At 40.3% G+C, this 23,048-nt stretch overlaps 1 protein-coding gene across 1 annotated transcript in view; it reads left to right on the top strand.

The window, feature by feature from the left end:
- The first annotated feature begins 1,902 nt into the window (after nt 1–1,902).
- Nucleotides 1,903–23,048, top strand: part of LOC102245052 (transmembrane emp24 domain-containing protein 7) — a 79,189-nt gene continuing 58,043 nt past the window's right edge. The window contains exon 1 of the mRNA XM_014544386.1: nt 1,903–1,967. Coding sequence (XP_014399872.1) covers nt 1,903–1,967 — 65 coding nt within the window. The remainder of the gene's footprint in view (nt 1,968–23,048) is intronic.

The raw sequence follows: 23,048 nt of genomic DNA on the forward strand, positions 1-23,048 counted from the left end.
ATTAGCCCAGAGTTGGCCAGTGCACAGCCACTGTTTGATCAACCAGGATGAACTGCCAGTTCCCCTCCCACCCTCCACCACACCTCCGGAGTTTCGCTTGTCTGTCCTTTCTAATCTCTGTTAATCAAAACACAGCTTGTTCAGAGGTTGGCATTTCCTGCTTCCCTGCTGGAAGTCCTCTGACCCCTCTCTGTGCTCCCAGAACACTTGGTTCAAATCTTTCTCTGGATTGTTTTTTTAAACACAGGTCCCATTTGGCCTTGTCTTGTGTTTATTAATGTACATGTTTCACCTTCTCTAATCCATCATGAGCTCTTCGAGAGCTGGGTGCCACCACATTTCTCTTTGCATCTTCCAAAGTACCTGCTCTCAGGTGTACGCAGGGCCAAAGGGACACAGTGGAGTCAGACTGACCGTGTTGGGCTGGCCCCTGCCTCCTGCCTCTCTCTGCCTCGTGTCTTTTTGTCTCTTTCACTAATGGGTTCTGATTCTTCAACCTCTAGAAATAAAGCCTTGACATAATTTTTCTTTCATGCAAGGATTTACAATGTAGCCACAAGCCTCACAGCCAGATAAGTAATTGATGTCATTTAAAGTCTTCCTCCAAGAATGGATATTCATTCATTCAATCATTCCTGCAAGTCTCTCATTCTCCTTAAAAACCAGGTGAGAGCTTACATATGAGATACATCAGGTCGGGACTGGCAGGATAGACACACTGTGATGCATGTTTGTGAAACTGTTCCTTAGTAGCCAGGGAGATTAACGCCTCTTCATGAAGGGCCCTCATTCCTCCTCATGTGTGGGGGAGTTGCCCAGGGACATCCCATTAATGTCGCAGTCAGCAGGGCCCAAGGCCCCACTGAACACCCATAGCTGTGGACTCCAGGACATTACATATAAGACACAGAAAGAACAACAACAATAAAATCTTAGTTTGTATCCTAGCTTTCAAAATTCTTTGCAGTATGACCTTGAGTAAGTTGCTGAAGATCTCTGAACCTCGGTTTTGTTATCTGTAAATTTGGATGGAAGAATATCTACCCTCTTGACGTTTAATTAAGTTACTGCATGTACAGCACTGAGAACAGTGTCTGGAACATGATAAATGCTCCACGAGTGTCACAAGTGCCAACTAAAACAAAACTCCTCCCAAATATCTGTTTCTGATTAAGCACCTGTTATGGACTAGGCACTGGGGTAGGCATCAGGGATAGAAAGCTAGACAAAACAAAGCTTTTTCCTCAAAGAGCCCATGACATAATGTAATGTTTTTCAACCTTCAGAGTGAAGATTCCTTGGAAAGCCTTTTTCCGAGAATTTATTTGTTCTTTAGACTGAATAATTAACCTGCCTCAAACATATATGGTTTATTTCAGAAACATATGTAGTTGCTTTGGGATTAATAAATTTTAAAATCACTTAGAAGGACTCCCTATTTCATAATTTTTAATCATTACAGATCACCTCAACCAATATTAAGGGAATAAATGTGATCATGTGGTGGTCCCCCAAATTTTTTTGGAGGATATTAAAAATAGCTTTTATGATCAAATTGTCCAGGTCTATTGATGGAGTGGGTGGTATAGTCTGATAGAATCGCAAATAATTCTGTCTGCTTAGGCATGCAGGAACTGTGCCCTGGAGGGTGGCAGTCAGTACCAATGTACCACAGGGAATATTTAATCAGAAGTTTCCAGGTGCTCCTGGAAAGGTCGGGAACCTTCACAGAGAAGAAAGATGTAGAGAGAAATTCCCACATTGACCCAACAGAAAGGGCCTCTGTTTGCGAGCAAACTCTGCTGCTGTTTGACCGCGCTGGAGAGGGAGATTCACAAGGTCAGAGGGGCCAATCTGTGGCAGCTGCTGCTGGACTTCTGTGTCCTTGTGGATGTGGCTACGATGAAGGAGGTTGAAGAGAAGCATCTGACTCCCCCTTCCCTGCTGCTGTTCTGGCGCTATAGAAAGTATGAAATTGTTCATCCTCACGTGGTCAGTGGCTAACAAGTAGGTATAAGTTCTCAGAACATCTCTTTTTCTTTTTTCTATTTTTTAAAAAAGTTTTTTTTTATTGTTGACAGTATTACAGATATCCACTATTTTTCCCCTCTCTCCCCCCCCTACCCTCCCCCCACCCCACTCCCGGCCTTCACCACACTACTGTCTGTGTCCATGGGTTATGCAGATATGCATACAAGTTCTTTGGTTGATCTCTTCCCCATGTAAGTTCTTCAGTTAAGAGGACACCTCAGTCCTAAATGGTTTGGTCAGTGGTCGGCAAACTCATTAGTCAACAGAACCAAATATCAACAGTACAACGACTGAAATTTCTTTTGAGAGCCAAATTTTTTAAACTTAAACTATATAGGTAGGTACATTGTTCTTAACTTAATTAGGGTACTCCTAAGGCTTAGGAAGAGCCACACTCAAGGGGCCAAAGACCCGCATGTGGCTCGAGCCGCAGTTTGCCGACCACGGGCTCAGTGGATAGAGTGTCGACCTGCGGACTCAAGGGTCCCAGGTTTGATCCCGGTCAAGGGCATGTACCTTGGTTGCGGGCACATCCCCAGTAGGGGGTGTGTAGGAGGCAGCTGATCGATGTTTCTAATTCTCTATCCCTTGCCCTTCCTCTCTGTAAAAAGTTAATAAAACATCTTTTTTTAAAAAGAGAATACCTCATTTTCTAATAGATGGCACCATGTGTGGGTGGAGAGGGAGAGCATGAGTGAGTTGGATTTGGTTTCTGTCACAGTTTTAATTTTCTGTCTTGGCAGTCCTCCTAGGTAAAGTCTTTAAAAGACTGCAATGACTTTTCTGGCAAAATTACTGGGAACTATTGCCAACATTAAGAAACTCATGCTAGGCAGAGATTGGATATGAGAGAACCTCCTACCTTTTTCTTTAAAGTCCCATGCTTAAAATAGCTAGGGTGCAATGTTCTTTTAGAGAGGAGATCATTAATATTTACTTTCTGGTCCAGAACAGAAGGCCAGTATACTTGGCCACAGACAATCCTGGTGATCCTTTGGTCATTTTATCATTCTCAAACCACTTAGTGAGCCCCATGGAAAAACAAATCACCCGGTTTTGTGTTCTGTTTTGCTTTGTTTGATTTTTGTTTTCCTTGTCTGGAAACTAATGTCTTTGGTTACTCCCAGAAAAATCATAATTTGGTACCAAGTTTATTGGCCGGAAGATTGCAGACACTTTGTACAGGTTTATTGACTGACTAGCGCAATGATTATTCACAAACCAGTCAAACCCAAACCTCCTTTAGTCACATTTCCCACACCCGAGGTGTTTTCTTTTAAGCACTTACCTTCTTTTACTCAAAAAGCTGTGTGGGCCTGATGAACAAGGGGTGGTGTTCAGTAGTTAAGAGCATTCGCTTTGCAGTCAAACACACCTGCATGTGCACTCGGATTGTAACTAACTGGACGGGTGATCGTGACCAACAGACTTTTGGAGTCTCAGTTTCTTCTTCATTAAAATGTGCCAAATAAGACCTACCTTATACGTTGCTGGAAAAATTAAAACAAATAAAGTAGGTTTTCCCAAATTTCAATCATTTGCAACTTGCCTAGACATTTTTTTCCACATTTAATGTCACCTGTGCTATTATTTCCTTAGTGTTTCCTTTAAATTAAGTCAGTTTTTAATACAGATTAATTTTAAAAGGTAAATGAACACTGTTATTACCTCTCTGGTTCTAGAATTTAAGTATAAAAATAAATATAATGGAGACTAAACAATGTTACTAAGTTCCAGATAGGTCTTTCTGCTTGCTAAAGTCTATGCCCTAAGATCTACTCTCTTCGTTAAAAAGAAAGATTACTGATAGGTGTTAAAGATATATTAGTCCCAACCTGACCATTTCTTTTTTATTTAATCAAATAACTGGGGGAAAAAAGATAAAAAGGGAGTAACTTTTTCACAGTTTGATTCGCTGCAAGTTAACACCCTGTTTATGTGCCGCATAATATTGTCCCAGGTGTGGCTGGTGGCGAGTGTGTCACATTTTAGAAGGCGGAGATAAAATTTGGGACGGTTTCATATTTCTCAGAGAAATGACAGATACACCTCAAAGATGCAGCTGCCCTAGATCTTGTATCCACTTAGAAAGTGCAGTTTTGTCACCGAAGAAAGGAAGGGACAGACGGCTGCAGGCTCCCTCTGGCTGTTGCTTGAGTCAAATCCTAGCCGGGGTCCTCAAACTACGGCCCGCGGGCCACATGCAAATACAAATATTGTATTTGTTCCCGTTTTGTTTTTTTACTTCAAAATAAGATATGTGCAGTGTGCATAGGAATTTGTTCATAGTTTTTTTTTAAACCATAGTCCGGCCCTCCAACGGTCTGAGGGACAGTGAACTGGCCCCCTGTTTAACAGTTTGAGGACCCCTGTGACCTAGACCCAACAATGGGTTCTGAAAGGAAGAAATCACTCCTGGCCTCAGGGGAGGCTGGGAACACTCTCCACCTACAGCGCTCTCAGCCAGGAGTGGTGTCTCAAAAGTGATGGGAGAAACAGGAGACGAAGATCCTGTCCTGGTCTCTACCTCCTTAGAGTCTGCTATGGGCTGAATAACCACCAGGACTTCAGGATGTGACTGTATTTGGAGATGGGGTCTTTAAAGAGATAAGTAAGTTAAAATTAGGTCTTTGGTGGTGGTGGTGGGGGGGGTCCTAATCCAATATGACTTGCGTTTTATAAGAAGAGGAGATTGAGATGCAGACACACTGAGGGAAGACCATGTGAATACACAGGGAGCACATGGTCATCTACTCGCCAAGGTGAGAGGCCTCGGAAGAAACCAAGCCTGCCAACACCTTGATCTTAGACTTCTAACTTCCAGACTTGTGAGACAATAAACTTATATTGTTTAAGCCACCCCGTCTGTGGTACTTGGCTTTTGCAGCCCTAGCAAACTGTACTGTCAGTGCTTCCATCTGAATGAAGGGGACAGGGCTGAATAGTTCATCGTTCATTAGCAATGACACTCAATGTCACACACAGACTGGTGTGTTTGAGAGAGCAGGATTGTCGGATTTTATGCATATGTTTTCTCATTTATCATTCTCTCAATGTGGCTATTTAAATTCTTCAGTGGCAAAAAAAAAAGGTCTAGAAAAAACTTGGTTATTTTGTCAGTTTAAAGGACAAAATGTTAGTGTTTTATATAATCTTGATGAGTTAGATTATCTTAAATGTCAGAATTGTTTCTTAACCTGCTCAAGTCCCAGATAACCTCGTTTGACCTTTTCCTCCTTGCTTTTATTCCTTAAACACAAAAATAGCATTTCAACTTTATTGAAACTTTGTCTTGTCCCTACGTTCTGAGATGGCACTTACCTGTTTACCATCTTTGTGTCCTTTCTCCTTTTTCACTTTTTCCTCCCCCTTCTATCATCACTGTGTCAACTAAAAGCTCTAACCTGAGCTCTGACTGTCATCTTCCCCACCACTCCTGTGCATTTCTAACCACCCTTGGCATGTATGGCATGCTACTAACGTGCCAGTTAACCTTTAAGTCCGTTAAGTTCTTCTCTCTGCTCATGTTGTGTCCAAAGCATGCAGCACAACCAGAATCTCAAATGCTTTCCTACCTAGGACTAAGGGGATCTTCTCTTTGTGACTGTGTGTATCCTGCTCCATGAAATCTGACTGCCCCTAATTAATGTGTAATATACTTGCCATTGTATAGTCTGTCTCTTGAGAAAAGTTTTCCTAGCCTTGTGAGTTGGAAGTTCAATTATAACTGCTTTGGAAATCATCCACAGTCACAAACATTGGACAGTTAGGCCAGCACTTAAGGAGGTTAAGTGCTTTTTGACTAACCACTTGATTAGTTGAGACAGGAAGATGTCTTGGTGTTTTATGGAAGGACAAGAAGGATTATTCTTTTGTGGTTTGTTTTTGTCCTCGCCCAAGGATATGTTTATTGATTTTTAGAGAGAGGGGGAAAAAGAGAGAAACATCCATCAGTTGCCTCCTGTACATATTCTGACTAGGAATCGAACCCACAACCTTTTGGTGTACGGGATGATGCTCCAACCAACTGAGCTACCAGGCCAGGACGGATAAGAGTGCTTTGAGGCCTCTCATTCAACCAGTTCACCCAGGAGTAATGGGTGAGTCTTAGAGATAGTGACGTGTCTCATCATCAACCACGAGGCAGATCCAGGAGGAAAAGGAACACGCAAAGAGAGCCTCAGGCCTCCAGATCAATAGTGGGTCACCCAGGGCCCTAGAGCCTCTGGTAAGGATGACCTGCCAGTGACCCAGGAGATGAGAATTGCCTGTTAGGAGCCGCCCGTACAGAGAGCAGCTCAGAGTCATGGGTGGATTTCTTTCTCCTTGGGAGAAAACATCGGACTTTCCCGGCATAGAAACCTGAGGTGTGTGAGGGGAGCTACAGTGATCAGAACTCAGAGACTGCCTTTGGCCGCCCCTTCAGCAGAGTTTCTAAAATCCAACCTCACAGAGCCTTTCAAACAGGATAAAGGATTTATTCACAGGCTGAACCTTCATTCGCCCGGGGCCCTAGAGCCTCTGGTAAGGAGGACCTGCCAGTGACCCAGGAGATGAGAATTGCCTATTAGGAGCCGCCCGTACAGAGAGCAGCTGAGTCATGGGTGGATTTCTTTCTCCTTGGGAGAAAACATCGGACTTTCCCGGCATAGAAACCTGAGGTGTGTGAGGGGAGCTACAGTGATCAGAACTCAGAGACTGCCTTTGGCCGCCCCTTCAGCAGAGTTTCTAAAATCCAACCTCACAGAGCCTTTCAAACAGGATAAAGGATTTATTCACAGGCTGAACCTTCACAAAAATTTATGAATCAGAACATATTGCATAACTAAGAGGCAGGCCCTGAAATCAGGCCAGAAAAAACTCCAAGAGGGAAGTTACTTTAATCTAAACTTTTCTCTTCTCATTTCAGTTTTTCTGTGTTTTCATTTGGTTTCTCTTTGTGTCCAGGGTTGCTACCTGCAGGTTGAGACTCACAATGTGCCTGAGAGTCTGTAATTTACAACTACTATAAAAAAAGAAAGGCATAGCACCCTTGTTAACATTTGTGCAGCTCTTCAAAGTTTCTCTATGAAGAGCAGAGCCAAACAGAACAACCCAGGAGTCTGGGCACTGGGCCTTCCTGAGAGCAGACCGCACTTCTGTCCCCCAGAAACGGTGCCCTCACAGAGGGTCTGTTTCTTCCTCTCTTATCTCTTGACCCAATTTTCTAAACACTTTCTTTGTCTACAGCCTTCTGTAGTAGCAAATGGACTAGTTAACTAGGAGTAAAATAGTAGTAAAGAGCCATCTTTTATACATCAGATTAATGGAAAGCATGTTTTCTAGCCTCATTCCTGCCCATCATATGTATTTCCTTCCTTTACCACAGGCGTGATACCAGAAGTCATTCACTCATTCATTCAAGGACAGATGTTTATTCAGAAGGAGGTACTGTTTCAGACTCGTGATAACCTCTGTGAACGAGTCTGACAGAGTCTCTGATCTCACCCATTCCCATGCGAGGTGAATGCAGTGCACATAACACTTCTGCTGAACCTTCAAGAGGGCTAAGGGGCTGTCGCAGATAGACTCTTTGATGGCCCCCGACAATTTCATTGTCTGGTACTCATATCCTCTGCTTGAGTACAGACAAGACCTGTGATTCCTGGCAATATAATGTGGCAAAGGTGATGGAATGTCACTTCACTGATTGTAATAGGACATTTAATATTTCACTTTTCTTGCACACTCACTCTAGAAACTACCTCACTGACTTTGAAGAAATAAGGAGCTATATTGGGAGGCTTCTGTGATAAGGAGCTGAAAAACAACCAGCAAGTGGCCAGGGCCCTCAGGCCTATAGCTGCAAGGACTGAATTTGGTCATCAACCTGAGACTGAGCTTGGAGGTTGAGTCTTCCCCAGTCAAGCCTCCAGAGGAGAACACAGGCTGGCTGACATTCTGACTACAGCCTTGTGAGTTGCAGATAAGCCATTCCTAGACTCCTGACCCACAGAAACTATGAGGTAATACATAGGTGCTGTTTTAAGCTGCTAAGATAGTGGAAATCTGAAGTAGCATAGAAAACTAATACAGAGACCCCCATGGACAAGAGGAGAAATCTCTTGTCCTGTAGGCTCCTGTAGCTGGGTAAGCTGGCTTCCTCTATTCATCTCCAATACATTCCTTAGGATCCTAGGGTTGCAGAGTTGTGACTTCACAGAACTTCCCTAAGCTGGGCAAACGTGTTTACAATCTCCCTGACTCCTAGAACTCCTTAAAATCTGAAAAATGATGGAGCAGAGTTGTCTGAAACAAGACCATAGACAAGGAGAGATCCCTGAAAAACTGTGTAAGTTGGGCACTGTGTCACTGAAGGGATTCAAAAGATTTGTCCTCTCCTGCCCCAGTCCTCCTCACACCCAAGTACCTTTCTAGACCACAAATCCCCACTGTTGGAGGAATTGTCTCAAGGTAGTCCATTTAATTACATGTGGTAACTTTCCATTCGTTCATGCACTAGCTCAACAAACAGATTTAATTTCCTCATCTGTAAAATGAGTACCTGTCTCCTACAGTTGTCAGGAGAAGAAATGAGTTGATACAAATTGTATAAATAATTGCTTAACACATTTAAGTACTACATAAATGTATGCTATTTTACTATTTTTATTATTATTATTATTATTATTATTATTTATAGTATTGATACTTATTATATGCAGGCAGAGACCTAGATATTGGGAATACAGATATGTATGTCATAGACCCTGCCCTGTAGCTAGTTCTTTATCTGTTAGAGAGCTAAGTTCTTAACAGAGAGGCGAACAGAGCAGGAAGTTTTAAAGAGTGGGGGTGTGAAATCAGCAATACAAATTTCAGAACCACATATAATGCGTACTGGAAAAGTACATTCCAGATGGGTGAAGTCTGGAGGTGGGAGTTATACAAGATGGATCCAATACCATCCTATGTCTTCTTGGTACCGTAGGAGTCAGTCAGAGGGAAGAGATGGGTGAATACAAACTTGACATACATTATCATTTTCATAGGCCAGTCCTGCTAAGGCAAAAGAATTAAACTAAAAACGCTCAGCCATAAGATTATTATCCATAATAAATTATATACAGGGTGCAATAAATATTTATGACTTCAATTAAAATGTAAGTCATATTTACATTTGATTGCTCTTCTCTCAGGAAAGCTAGTGGGAAGTCTAAGGGTGAAATAATCTTTGGTGTTGGGCAGGAACAGATTATTGGAAGAGCAGTCTGCTTCCTGTTCTCCAGGAACAGTTTCTTTTTGTGAATGCCCTGTATGGGACAGGTGTTAAAAATGAATCTCTTAGGGAAGGCCTTGGTCTCCAAACTAACAAGCCATTAAGAACTAAATCTATGTTTCCTTGGGGTTTCTTGATTAAGGTGTCATCCAGGATAAGGATAAAAATGGGATTGTACCTTTATGAGATCATTTCATATTATAATTGATTGCTGACACTGTGTCTCAATCTGTGCCTTTGTACCTAGCCTGGTGTCTTCAAATAGCAAAATATTCTATTTGTTTTTACAAATAGTGAGTCACTGAATGCTGATTAATAAAACTAGACAAAGAATATTCAAAAGAGGGGGAAAATAACTCTGTTACTCAATAGTTTTTATTATTTGTAGGTTCCCACATTGAGGGAACATTTTGACCAATTTGGATTCAATTCTGGTAGAAATAGAAGTTCAATCTAGACATGAGGGACTTTGTTCAAATATTGTGTCTATAGCAATAACCAGTTTCTTGAGACCTCCCCTAGACCTTCTTCCTAACTACTTCATACAACTAATGCTTTGTTTTTCTGGCATAAAAAGAACAAAACATAATTCCCCAGTGCTCTTTTGCTCAACTCCTACTCTGCCGGGATTTATAAATGTTTGTGTTTCAGGTGAAACCAGATGTTTTGATTTCTTCTTCTGCCTTGATTTTCACTATTGAGATTGTTCTTTCTAGCTTGAGAACTTTTTATTAAAGACCTGATGTTGGTTAATTTTATGTGATAATTTGGGCTAAGGGAATGCCCAGAATGCCGGTAAAACAATTTTCCTGGGTGTGTTTGTAAGGGTATTTCCAGAAGAGATAAGCATTTGAATTGGTAGACTGAATAAAGAAGGTGCCCTTGCCAACGTGAGTGGGTATCCTCTAGTCCGTGATGGCGAACCTATGACACGCGAACTCATTTTTTTGGTTGATTTTTCTTTGTTAAATGGCATTTAAATATATAAAATAAATATCAAAAATATAAATCTTTGTTTTACTATGGTTGCAAATATCAAAAAATTTCTATATGTGACACGGCACCAGAGTTAAGTTAGGGTTTTTCAAAATGCTGACACGCCGAGCTCAAAAGGTTCGCCATCACTGCTAGTCCATCAAAGGGCTGAATGGAACAAAATGGTGGAGGAAAGGCCAATTGCTCTTTTCAACTGAACTGGGACAGTCATCTTTTCCTTTGATGTCTGAGTTCCTGGTTCTCCCAGAGTGTTGGCCTTCAGACTCTTCCTGGCATTTGCATTTATAGCATCAGTTTCCCGAATCTCAGGGCCTTTGGACTGGGACTAAATTATATCACCAACTTTCCTGGTTCTCCAGTTTGCAGACTGCACATCATGGGATTTCCCCACTCCATAATTTCTATAATAAGTCTCTCTCTCTCCTTGATTTTCACTATTGAGATTGTTCTTTATAGCTTGAGATCTTTTTAAAAATATATATTTCTTTATTGATTTCAGAGAGGAAAGAAGAGGGAGATAGAGATAGAAACATCAATGATGAGAGAGAATCATTGATTGGCTGCCTCCTGCACGCCCCCCACTGGGGATCGAGCCCGCAACCCAGGCAGCTGCCCTTGGCCAGAATTGAACTTGGGACCCTTCAATCCGCAGGCCGACGGTCTATCCGCTGAGCCAAACTGGCTAGGGCATAGCTTGAGATCTTTTTATTAAAGACCTTATGTTGGTTAATTTTATGTAATAACTTGACTGGGCTAAGGAATGCCCAGAATGCTGATAAAACACTTTTCCTGGGTGTGTTTGGTTCTGTTTTCTGGGGAACCATGATTAATACATACTTCTTTGCATATCAGCTAATGAGCGTGTTAGGTTTGCTGTTTATTTCTTGGGACGAGGGAAATGTGAAAATGGGGCATCACAGGAAGTAGGGTTTGTAATGATTAAAGAGTGGGACTTGTGATAGAATCTGAGCTTTACTATTTTGTATCTTGAATAGGATCTTCTTCCTCTAAAATGAGAATACAGTTACTTAATTGAGATCATATGATAATTTAATGCAATGGTTCCTGTGAAAATACTCAACATATAGTAAAGCAATCAATATTACTTAACTATTCCGGTTATGTTTTGATTAAGAGTACAAAAAAAGGAAGAGGGGGAAGAGTGAAGAACTTGGATTTCATCTAGCACTGTATGGAAGATTGGGAAAGTACAGGAGGGAGAGTTTTAAAACGGGTGATAGTGAGCCCTAACCAGTTTGGCTCAGTGGATAGAGTGTTGGCTCATGGACTGAAGGGTCCTGGGTTTGATTCCGGTCAAGGACATGTACCTTGGTTGTAAGCTCGATGCCCAGGAGGGGTCATGCAGGAGGCAGCTGATTGATGTTTCTCCCTCATCGATGTTTCTAACTCTCTATCTCTTCCCCTTCCTCTCTGTAAAAGCAATAAAAATATATTATAAATAAATAAATAGATGTGATGATAGTGGAAAGCTACAAATTTCTCTCATCATTTCAAAAAGGACCAATTCTAGGTGTTAATAACTTGTGTTAATGCATTCTTCAAGGACAACATACCTGTTCCCCACCAAATTTCTGGGATTTGGTGCTTTTAATATACTTTGTCCAGTAGAGTATGGTAGACAGAATAATGACCCACAAAAATTGTACATGTCCTGATTTCTAGAATTCATAAGTATGTTACCTTACATGGCAAAGGGACTTTGCAGGTGTAATAAAGATTATGAATCTTGAAATAGGGAAATTATCCTAGTTTATCTGACTAAGACCCATCTCACCATGTAGCCCTTAAAAGTGGAAGAGGAAGGCAGAGGGTCAGTCAGAGAGATGTGGCCAAGTAAGAAAGAGGAAAGAGTCAGAGCCTGAGAAATACTCAACCTACTATTGCTGGCTTTGGAGATGGAGGAAGGAGGCTATGAGCCAAGGAATGCAGGCAGCCTCTAGAACAGGGGTGGGCAAACTTTTTGACTCGAGGGCCACAATGGGTTCTTAAACTGGACCGGAGGGCCGGAACAAAAGCATGGATGGAGTGTTTGTGTGAACTAATATAAATTCAAAGTAAACATCATTACATAAAAGGGTACGGTCTTTTTTTTTTTTTAGTTTTATTCATTTCAAACGGGCCGTAGTTTGCCCACGGCTGCTCTAGAACCTTGGTAAGGCCCTCAGCTGAGAGCCAGCAAAGAAATGGGGACTTGAGTTCTACAATCCTAAGAAACTGAATTCTGCCATCAACCCATATAACTAAAGAAATTAATTGTATCCTAGAGCCTTAAGAAAGCTATGTCCCCTGCTGACATTTTTATTTTAGCTCAGTGAGACCCACGCAGGACTTCTGACATAGAGAACTGTAAAATTCTGTAAATTTCTGTTATTTACATTCCCAAATTAGTAGTAATTTGTTTGGGTAGCAATATAAAACTAATACACCGTGGTATAGACAAAAGCTTCATTTAATTTCATTTATTCATTCATTTATTTTTCAAACATTTATTGAGCAGTTATAGTGAACCAGGAACTGAGCCAGTTGCTGGTAATAAAAGTGTGAGTAAGACCCAATCCCAGTTTTCAACTATTTATAAAAAGTCAGTGGAACGAACAGAAAAAGGTTTCTGACTCACCAAACAGCTTGTTATGCCTAATTCTCTGAATTACTCAGCCTCACCTCTTGTTTACAATTTCAAAACAATTAATCACAGTGGGGGACGGCGGGGGGGGGGGGGGTGTTTTGCAAACTCACTGGCATGGAGGAGCTTGGGAAAGTTAGAGAAAAACTAGTGAATTTTCCCCCTTGGTCTATGTCCAATAAGATCATGGCTTTGGTGCACGTCATTGTGGCGTTTTGGCCATTTTATAAACACCCACATCACATTGCTGCTACCCAGTGACACAGTGACATCCTCCTTCCTTGGAAGAGCAGCCTATAGAGGATTGTCTAGGCCAGCACTTCCCAAACCTTAGTGTGCCTAAAAAAATCATCTGGAGGGCTTATTAAAACTCAGATTTCTGGCCCCACCTCCAGAGGTTCTGATTCAGTAGGTCTGGTTTGGGGCCTGAGAGTCTGAATTTCTAATAAGCTCCCAGACGATGCTTCCTGTCCACAGGCCACACATCCTTATATATATTGATAAATATGACTGATAGAGCCAGGATGGGCAGAAGCAGACAAACCTCAAAAACATGTAGCATATCTGCTAATTGGTACCATACTTTTTTTGTTTTTAAATATGTTTTTATTGATTTCAGAGAGAGGAAGGGAGAGGGAGAGAGAGATAGTAACATCAATGATGAGAGAGAATCATTGATCAGATGCCTCCTGCACACCCACTCCTGGGGATTGAGCCTGCAACCCCGGCATATGCCCTGACTAGGAATCGAACTATGACCTCCTGGTTCATGGGTCGACACTCAACCAATGAGTCACACCAGCCCGGCGGCGCCATACTTTTTAATACCTGAGCCCTGATAGTGCTCCACCCTGGTTCCCAGATGGGACTGCCCTCCTGTGGTAACCTGGGATGCCCTGCAACTTGCCACAAACTCAGACCACTGAGAAGTAAGGGAGAGGAGTGCAGCATGAATGGTGTTTCCCTAGCCCATACGTCAGAAAAAGGGGTTTGATGCCCTTGCCATCATAAACAGCATCCTCACTGATAAGGCAAAAAACAAAACCAAAAAACACACAAAATGAAACAAAACAAAACATTGAACTCTCTACTTATGCAACTCAGCATGAGGACAGAGCATGTGTCCCACTGAGGGACAAGCAGGAAGATTGCACAACATGCTCTGTGGACTCTGAGCGCCTCATATGATATTGCAGCCTCTCCCCATCCCCAACCTCTGTTACTATCCCCTCACCAAATTCTGTTCTTCTTTATTTTCCTTGCTGCCGCCCTTCCATGAACTTCATAATGTCAAAGGACACACTGGAATGTATTGACACAGACAAATGCTAATGACTTCCTGCTCAGTCCTCTACATTGTCCTTCCAAAGATCTTTGATCTGAGCTATGAAATGGCCATAAAACTCAATACAGTGATTCCAGGCAGTAATCTTGAACTCTTAGATTGAGTAATTTTACATGGCACATCTTTGATTGGCTGCTTGGATCCTGGTTCCTATTTTTAAGATTCAGAAAGGTAAAATGGGATTTAGGCTCATTATTTGGAAAAATCCAGTTGAAATTCCAAAGCATCCTCTCCATCATTTGAAAGTGCAGAAATCTCATCAATTGATAGATTTTTGGATTTTTCTTAGGTCCTATTTCTACATAAAAGGTCTTTCTAGAGGTACAGGAAGATGGTTTATCTTCAGATAATAGTGGTAATGTTATTTCCTTTGTGGTACGTCTCTACAAAATGAAAAAGACTTGTTTGACATATGGACTTTTACATAATGGTAAATATCTTTTCCTTTCATCAGAGTAAAGGATCATTATTACTTTTATTTGTTAAATTATTATTTTGTTTTGTTTTGCTTTAAAGCAGAAATTCTTAAATTACTTTGTGCCATGACACTCATTGGTTGAGTGTTGACCCATGAACCAGGAGGTCATAGAGCCTCTCTGAAAATCTGGTGCCTTCTTAGAATGTTTTAAATGCATCAAAAACACCATCTATAGGGATACAAATAAAAACAATCTATATATATAAAAGCCTAATATGCAAAGTGTCCCGTTGGGAGTTCGACCAACCAGTTCAATCACTCACTATGATGTGCACTGACCACCAGGGGGTAGCATAGAATGAGGAAAGGCCCCAGCCAGCAGCCAGCAGCCAGGGAAGGACAGCCCGGGTCAGCAGCCGGCAGCTGCTAAAGACCCTACCCATGCACAAATTTTGTGCACTGGGCCTCTAGCTACTTATAAATACAGTTACTTAAATAACAAGTCAAATTTGTGATATAGCGATACATGTACTTCTTTATGAATGCATTAACTATGGTAGTAGCTGGCCTACTACCTACTATAATTTTGAAGTATTGATGAGTAGAAACAGTATTTTGAGGTATCTGCATTAACTAAACTGAGTATGAATATATCTATGATTTCCATTGCAGATAAAGACACAGTGGTCTATACTTATGGTTTACTGTCTACATTCTTAATTTAAGGAAATTCTAGATTTCAGATAGGGTTTAGTGAAAATAAAGGTACAATTATTCTCATGCAGGTCCATGGACTCCATGAATTCTATCCATAGGCAACCTTGGGGGTCAGTGGACCACAGGTTGAGAAAATCTGCCTAAAGCACCTCTGACTTTAATGTCTCCCCCCTCCTCTGAGCTTCTTTTCTTGAACTCTAAATTTTAATTAAGTCAAAGGAAAGGTTTTCTGTTAATCAGCCAGCCTTTAACAAATGGAGACTATTGTCCTTTTGAGGGGAACCCTTCTTGACTTCTGATGTAATTCCAGAAACTGTAATGATCAAACTCTCTGACCTTCCCTACTTCCACTCTCTTGCTGAGAAGGGAATCACTGTTGATAATGCATTATTGTGTGATATATACTTTATAATTCCATGATCTTCATATGCCAGTGGGAACATCGATGTATTATTGTACTTAACAGCAGCTGGGGAAAAAAGAAAGTACTCAATCTATTTTATCAAATTTAATATCTTATAATTCAGGCCCCAAAGAAAGATTACCTATATTTTTCTTACATGCAAAAAATCCCAGGGAAGTTCTCTCAGACACAGCTTGGGTCAGATACCAACTCTTGCTCCTATCTCTTGGCTGGAATGGGTGGAGAGTTGGATCAAGATAATACATGGGTGCTTCTGCTGCAACCATATAAATACGTGGGTTGAGCAATTTTGTTCTTCAAAGAGAAATGAGCAGATGCCTCCACCAACCGACCTCTAAAAGGCTGATGCATGTTGTCCTCAGCCTGAAACAGAATGGAGTCTTGCATGGAAAATGAAAGTACTAGGCTTACCTTTTTCTTTCTTATGAACAAGGACCAATAGTTCATGCTGTTTTAAGATAATTTGTGTTACTTTAAATAAAAAGTGGTTGAGAACCACTCACTTAGGTTGTTCTCATATTTAAAAAAATTTTTCAATTATAGTTAACATTCAATATTATATTAGTTTCAGGTGTACAGTATGGTGGTTAGATATTTAGGTAACTTATGAAGTGATCCCTCCAATAGATCTTGCACCCACTCACACCATATATAGTTATTACAGTATTATTGATTATATTCCCTAAGCTGTAGTTTACATCTCTGTGGCTATTTTGTAACTGCCCATTTATACTTATTAAACACTTTACCTTTTGTGCCCAGCCCCCCAACCTCCCTCCCATCTGGCAATCATCAGTTTGTTCTCCGTACCTATGAATTTGTTTTGTTTTGTTTGTTCATTTATTTTGTTTTTTGTATTTTTAGATCCCACATTTAAGTGAAATCATAGTATTTGTCTTTCTTTCTCTGACTTATTTCACTTATCTTAATACTCTAGATCCATTCATGTTGTAGCGAATGGTAAGATTTTATTCTTATTTATGACTGAGTCATATTCCAGTGTATATATGTACTACTCCTTCTTTACCATTCATCTTTTAACTGGAGGACTTAACCCATTTACATATAAAGTAGTTACTGATAGGTGTGTAGTGATTGCCATTTTATTAATTTGTTTTCTGCTTGTTTTCTTTTCTGTTCCTTTCTTATTTTATTTTCTCTTGTTTGTTGATGACGTTCTGTAGTGTTGTGTTTGGATTTATTTCTCTTTATTTCTTGTATATTTCTATAGATTTTTGGTTTGTGGTGTCCATGTGCCAGAGTGGTCTTATGTAGTGGTGGTCTTATGGGGCTTTAATGGCACAGTCCCTGACCACCCAGGTGCTTTAGGGATGTCCCTTGTGTGGGTTGTGTGTGCTTTTCTGTTGTAGTTGAGCCTTGATTGCTGTTGGCATGTCAGTGAGTGAGACTGACCCTCAGACTGACTCACCGTGAGAACTGGCCACGACTATAATAGACAAGCTGGTGTGTGGGGCTGACCCTGTGGAGCAGAATTGCTTGTGGGGTTCTAGTGCCTGCTGAGTCCACTATTTGGGTGTGTCATTTTGGGCACTAATTGGGTGGTGCTCTGGTGGGGTCTGAAGCTGACCACCAGGTGTGTTGTTTCTGAGGCCTCTGGGGAGGAGCTCCAGTGCAGGCCAAGGTCGGCCTCTGCCTGGGTGTGACCCAGGGCTTCTGGGTAGGTGCTACAAGGTGATCTGTGGTTAATAGCTCCCTGTGCTGGGCTTGGACGTGCCTGGGAGAGACTATGTTGTCAACTGAGGCTGGCTGCTACTAGTGCTGGGCTTGGGGCCACTTAGCAAGAGGTACAGACCATGCCATGGCCAGCGAGTCTGTGCTCGGACCCTTTAAGAGGACACCTTCATCTATAGATGCAATCCCCACTAATTTTCACAGCCAGCTGTTATGGGGAGTCTTCTTCCCTGCAGGTGCTCCAGGTGGGAAACCTGGTGTGGGGCTGGGACCTGTCACTTTTAAGTGGGAACTTCTGCAGCTGAGATATTTTTCTTGATCCTTAATCACCACACATGTCTCTGCCCCTCCTACCAGTCTTGACGTGGCTTCTTCTTTATATTCTTAGTTATAGGAGTTCTGTTCAGTTAGTCTGTGGGAGTTCCCAAGGGTGGTTGTTCTATAGCTTAGTTGTAATTTTGATGTGGTTGTGGGAGGAAGTGAGCACAGCATTTATCTATTCTGCCATCTTGACTGGAAGTCCAGAAGGCTGGCATTTTCATATTCTTTTTAGTTACACAAGCAATGCATTAATACATGCCTGTTGATTTTATCAAACATGGTTCTTAGTTTTAAAACATTTTTCAGAATATATGGAATAAAGCTTCTTAAACTCTGACATGCAGCAGAACCAGCTGGGTGCATATTTAATATGCAGATTTCCATGCTCATCTGGGTTCTATAAGTGTAAGGTGGGATATAGGAATGTGTATTTTTTACCAGTGCCTCCTTTTTCCTTTTTTATAAACGTTTTTATTTTGAAATATGTTTATATTTATGGAAGAGTTGCAGAGAATTTCCCTATACCCTTCATCTGGTTTCAAACATTTGTGTAATCATGGTACAGTTCATCAAAACTAAGAAATTAACATAAGCCTGGCTGGTGTGCTTAGTGGTTGAGCACCTGTGAACCAGCAGGTCACAGTTCAATTCCTGGTCAGGGCACATGCCCAGGTTGCAGACTCAATCCCCAGTAGGGGGTGTGCAGGAGGCAGCCAATCGACGATTCTCTCATCATTGATGTTTCTAGCTTTCTCTCTCATTCCCTTCCTCTCTCTGAAATCAATAAAAACATATTTTTAAAAAGATTACCATAAGTACAATACTATTAATTAAACTACAGGCTTATTTGTATTTCACCTTTCTCCACTGATACTTCTTGTGTGTTGTTGTTCTAGGATTCAATCTAGTATTTTAAATTCAGATAACATAGAAACAAACTAACAACAGGTCAGAAATGAAGTCTTGTTTTATTGGGCACTAGGGAAACTATTTGAGGGAGAGAAATCCTTTGTTAGTCTTTGAAACGGGCCTGGAAGTCACTCAAAGTCCTGTTGCTCCTTTTTCTCCATCTATTTCGTGAAATTAACTAATTTTACAACAGTCTTATGAGAACAGTTTCTGAAATAACTTTTATATGAAGACTTTGGATACACATGAATACGAATTTGAAAATGCTTCTTTCACCGAGAACAGAGGGAATAGCATTTTAGCTGTTCTTGGTGGTTGGAACAGAAATAGATGTGGTCTCCAAAAGAAGACAAAATTGTATTGTGGTCATGTGTGGTTATGATTTTTTTAAAATGCATTTTTCCAGTTCTGCCTTGCTAATTTTGGAATGCTTATTTCCCTGGAGCATTCAGCATTTGAAGAGAGGTCTGATGTAGAAAAGAAGGTCCACTCCTTAGCAGGTGACACATTACGCAGCCAGGTCTGTCACTGGAAGAGTTATCGGTCAGCATTAAACTGAACAAATGGGGCAAAGAGAGCTCCACTGCGATAACTCACGACATTCCGAGTGTTCACATATGACCTTGAAATAAATATATACTTCAATTAAAGAACAAAAGACTTTATTAAAAAAATAGTTCTTGGGTTCATCACTTTGGGTTCTTATTATACAGTATTAGGGTCCTAGGAGATCAAGTTAATGAACTTGATCTTTAAATGGCTTTAGCCAGCCCTATCCGGTTTGACTCAGTGGATAGAGCGTCAACCTGCGGACTGAAGGGTCCCAGGTTCGATTCCGGTCAAGGGCATGTACCTTGGTTGCAGGCACATCCCCAGTAGGGGGTGTGCAGGAGGCAGCTGATCGATGTTTCTCTCTCATCTATGTTTCTAACTCTCTATCCCTCTCCCTTCCTCTCTGTAAAAAATCAATAAAATATATTTTAAAAAATAAAATAAATGGCTTTAGCCAGCTTTCCATAGAGTACCTCCTTCCTACAGGCACAGAGACTACTCCTAACGTTAGCCAACTTCTGTGCAAATCTGTTTCTGCATCAGTCTGGGTTCTCCAGAGGAATAAAACCAATAGGGTAGATCAGTGAATAGAAAGGAAGAGGATAGATGATAGATAGATAGATAGATAGATAGATAGATAGATAGATAGATAGATGATAGATAGATACAAAGAAATTTATTTTAAGAAATTGACTCATGTGGGAAACTGGAAAGTCCAAAATTTGCAGGGTAAGCAGGCTTGCTTGAAAGTCAGACAGGAGCTGATGCTGAATTCTTGAGACAGAATTTCTTCTTTCTGGGTAACCTCAGATTTTGCTCTTAGGACCATCAATTGATTAAATAAGGCTCACCATATTAGCAAGCATAATATACTTAAGTCAAATAATTGTAGATATTAACCACGTGCACAAAATATCTTCTCAGCCACACCTAGATTACTATTTGATTAAATAAATGAGTACTGTAGCAAAGCCAAGTTGACTTATAAAATTAACTGTCATAGTTCCCTGTTAAATAGAACAGGACAAGCTGGACAGGGTACACTGATAAATGTTAACATAGCTACCCCTTTTGGAAAAAGCAGCACACATTCCCAATAACAGTGGTCAATAGTTTTAGATGTATTTTAGAAGGCAAATGAAATTAATACATTGTTAATGTTTAAAATATCACTAATATCAACACATCATTAATGTAGTAGAGTGTAAACAACCAGAGGCACAAATAATATTTATAGTGATGTAATTATATTCTGGATAGCAAAATATCATATGTAGAGAGGTACTTAATAAAGTTCACTAATTGAATTACTATTCATATTAGCTCAAATAATAATAGTTTTGTATGGATCTCACTAATCATTAGCTATAGGATCAGTAGGAAATGATTCATGAGAATATTAATACATGTTATAAAGGAAAAAAGAACCTAAATTTTAACATGCTCATTATAAATGGAACATTAATCATAATTAAATCAGTTCTTTTAGCCTTAATTAATTCTTGTTTTGTTCATCTTGGTTTAGGAGTCCACTTCTGTAAGGTGACCACTTCTGAATGAGGTGTTGGAGGTTCTAAGTCAGTCTTTGTGAAGTCTGACAGGTGTCTCTTTGCAATAATATCAGCTTTGGGGAGTGGGGGGAAGGGGTTTGGATCCATGAGTATATTTTCTTGTGGACTCAAATAGCCAACAGTTCTTTCTTGAAGATATTTTGAAGTTTTGTCCAGAATCTCCCATCGATGGTTTGTAGCAGGAGCTTTTAGGCAAGTGTAAGGGAAAAGCAGAAACCATCTATTAATGACAAAAATTGAATCACTGTAATTAATATGTGATATTATCCAGAATTATTAGAATAAAGAAAAGTAGAATAATCTATTAATGTATGTGGTTTATAAGTATTCTGAAAATAAGAATATATTTACATTTATAACATTTATAATTAATCTAGAGAGATTGAGAGTCTATGACTGGAGAGCGGTTCCCCTCTCCGCCGATACTGAGTGGTAACAGGACAGCTCTCACAATTGTGTAGAGCTAATTAAATGTGTAGCTTTTTACAGTTCACGTATTTATACAGCTGGGGTCCATCCACTGCAGTTTAGAGATTTTTTTTTTCCGAATTGGATGAGCAGGGCTTTAATGATTCAGCAGGCTAGGGGGCAACTCTAAACAAGGTGTACCTGTAATAGTTTGATGAGAAAGACCAGCAAATGGGAAGAGAATGATCTTTTGAGCATTTGTTCTAGGCTCAGACGCTGTTGTATGAGGTCTCATGGAACTGACTTTGCAGTAGATAAGATTTCTTTAAAAATCTACAAACACAAGACAAAATTATGTATCACAGGAGAGAAAGAAACAAATCAGGAAAGAAGGTGGCATGTGAGTCAGGTTTGCAGAACAGATGAATTTTAACAAATGAAAATGGGGAAGGGTTGTTTGAAGTATAAATTAGATACTTAATAATAGTGTTGAATTACTTTCTGGGATACAACAGCAACAAAAAGACTGGATTATTTTTTGTTGTTGTTGTTGTGGTTAATTCTTAGGAATAAGCATTAGTGATCATTCCCCCTTTTATTCTGACCCAGCTTGCTCCTTGTCCTCTTTTCTTGATTTCTTTATATTCTGCAAGCATTCTTATGCCAGATGCCTGGTTAGAAGCTCTGGATGGAGAGCCAGCTAGCATAAGAGGAGGATTTGAGATCAGGATGCTCTGGAAAACAAGAGTGAGAAACATTCAAGCATTTTTCTGACATTGAATTAAAAATACAAAATTATTCCACGTTCTGGAAATGAAAATGGTGGTAGCATTAATGTGAGTACTTTTTTGTATCCAGAATTTCCCAAATGAGCTTGTGTTGCAATTTTTTTAAAAAGGTTAGTTAACAGATATTTTAAAGATCTTTCCCCCCTCCCTTTTAATGACATATCGAGTCCACCTACCCATAGTCCTAACCCTCCTTTAACAAATAAATTATCTGACCTAATTGCTTCCCTGAAAAAGTCTTATCACTGCCCTGAGCAATACTTTTTCTCTCTCAGCTTCTCAGAATAGCTGGATACTGAATAGCTCTTGCCTTCTTAAAGGTTTGGAATGGGAATAATCTAAAAAAATATCCAATACAGATAACTTCAGGCCCATACCCAGAGGGCAGACAAGAAGTACAAGTTAATACCGAAGGCGTCAGTATTACAAGCAGTTGTATATTGAGCAATTAGAACATAGTCAGTATGCAGCTTGGCATCTGGTTTTAGTTCTGTAATAGTTTAGTTTTAGTTAAAAATAGATGCCATGGTTGCCAATAACTTCCCCTGAGAGGGTAATGTGACAGGATTCAGATGGGAGGAAATACCAAGCCATTTCAATACAATCCATTGTCATTGTAAAAGACTATTCAAATACAGTGTCTAGTATTTCAGACCTTGTTAATAACCAAACAACATAAAAAAAACCACTAGAGCTTTTTACAGTTTCATAGGACATTAACAACTCTTGCCTCACCCTGTCTAAAATCATTTGTAAAAGTAAAAGCAGACATTTGTGGGTTGTCCTCATTACATCACCGAAACTCAGTGTTCTCATTCAAGGTTAGATGAACCCATCCAGAAAGTTGTGGTCATGAAATTGCCATGTGACAAAATGTTAGCCACAGAAGGGACAGAACTGGGATGAGACCCAGAGTGTCCAGTGCTCAGTCCTGGGCTGCTTGACGTTTTTGGGTCCATTACACTTGTTTAGCA

Source organism: Myotis brandtii, unplaced genomic scaffold (genome assembly GCF_000412655.1).
Source record: "Myotis brandtii unplaced genomic scaffold, ASM41265v1 scaffold1105, whole genome shotgun sequence".
Lineage (NCBI taxonomy): Eukaryota > Metazoa > Chordata > Mammalia > Chiroptera > Vespertilionidae > Myotis > Myotis brandtii.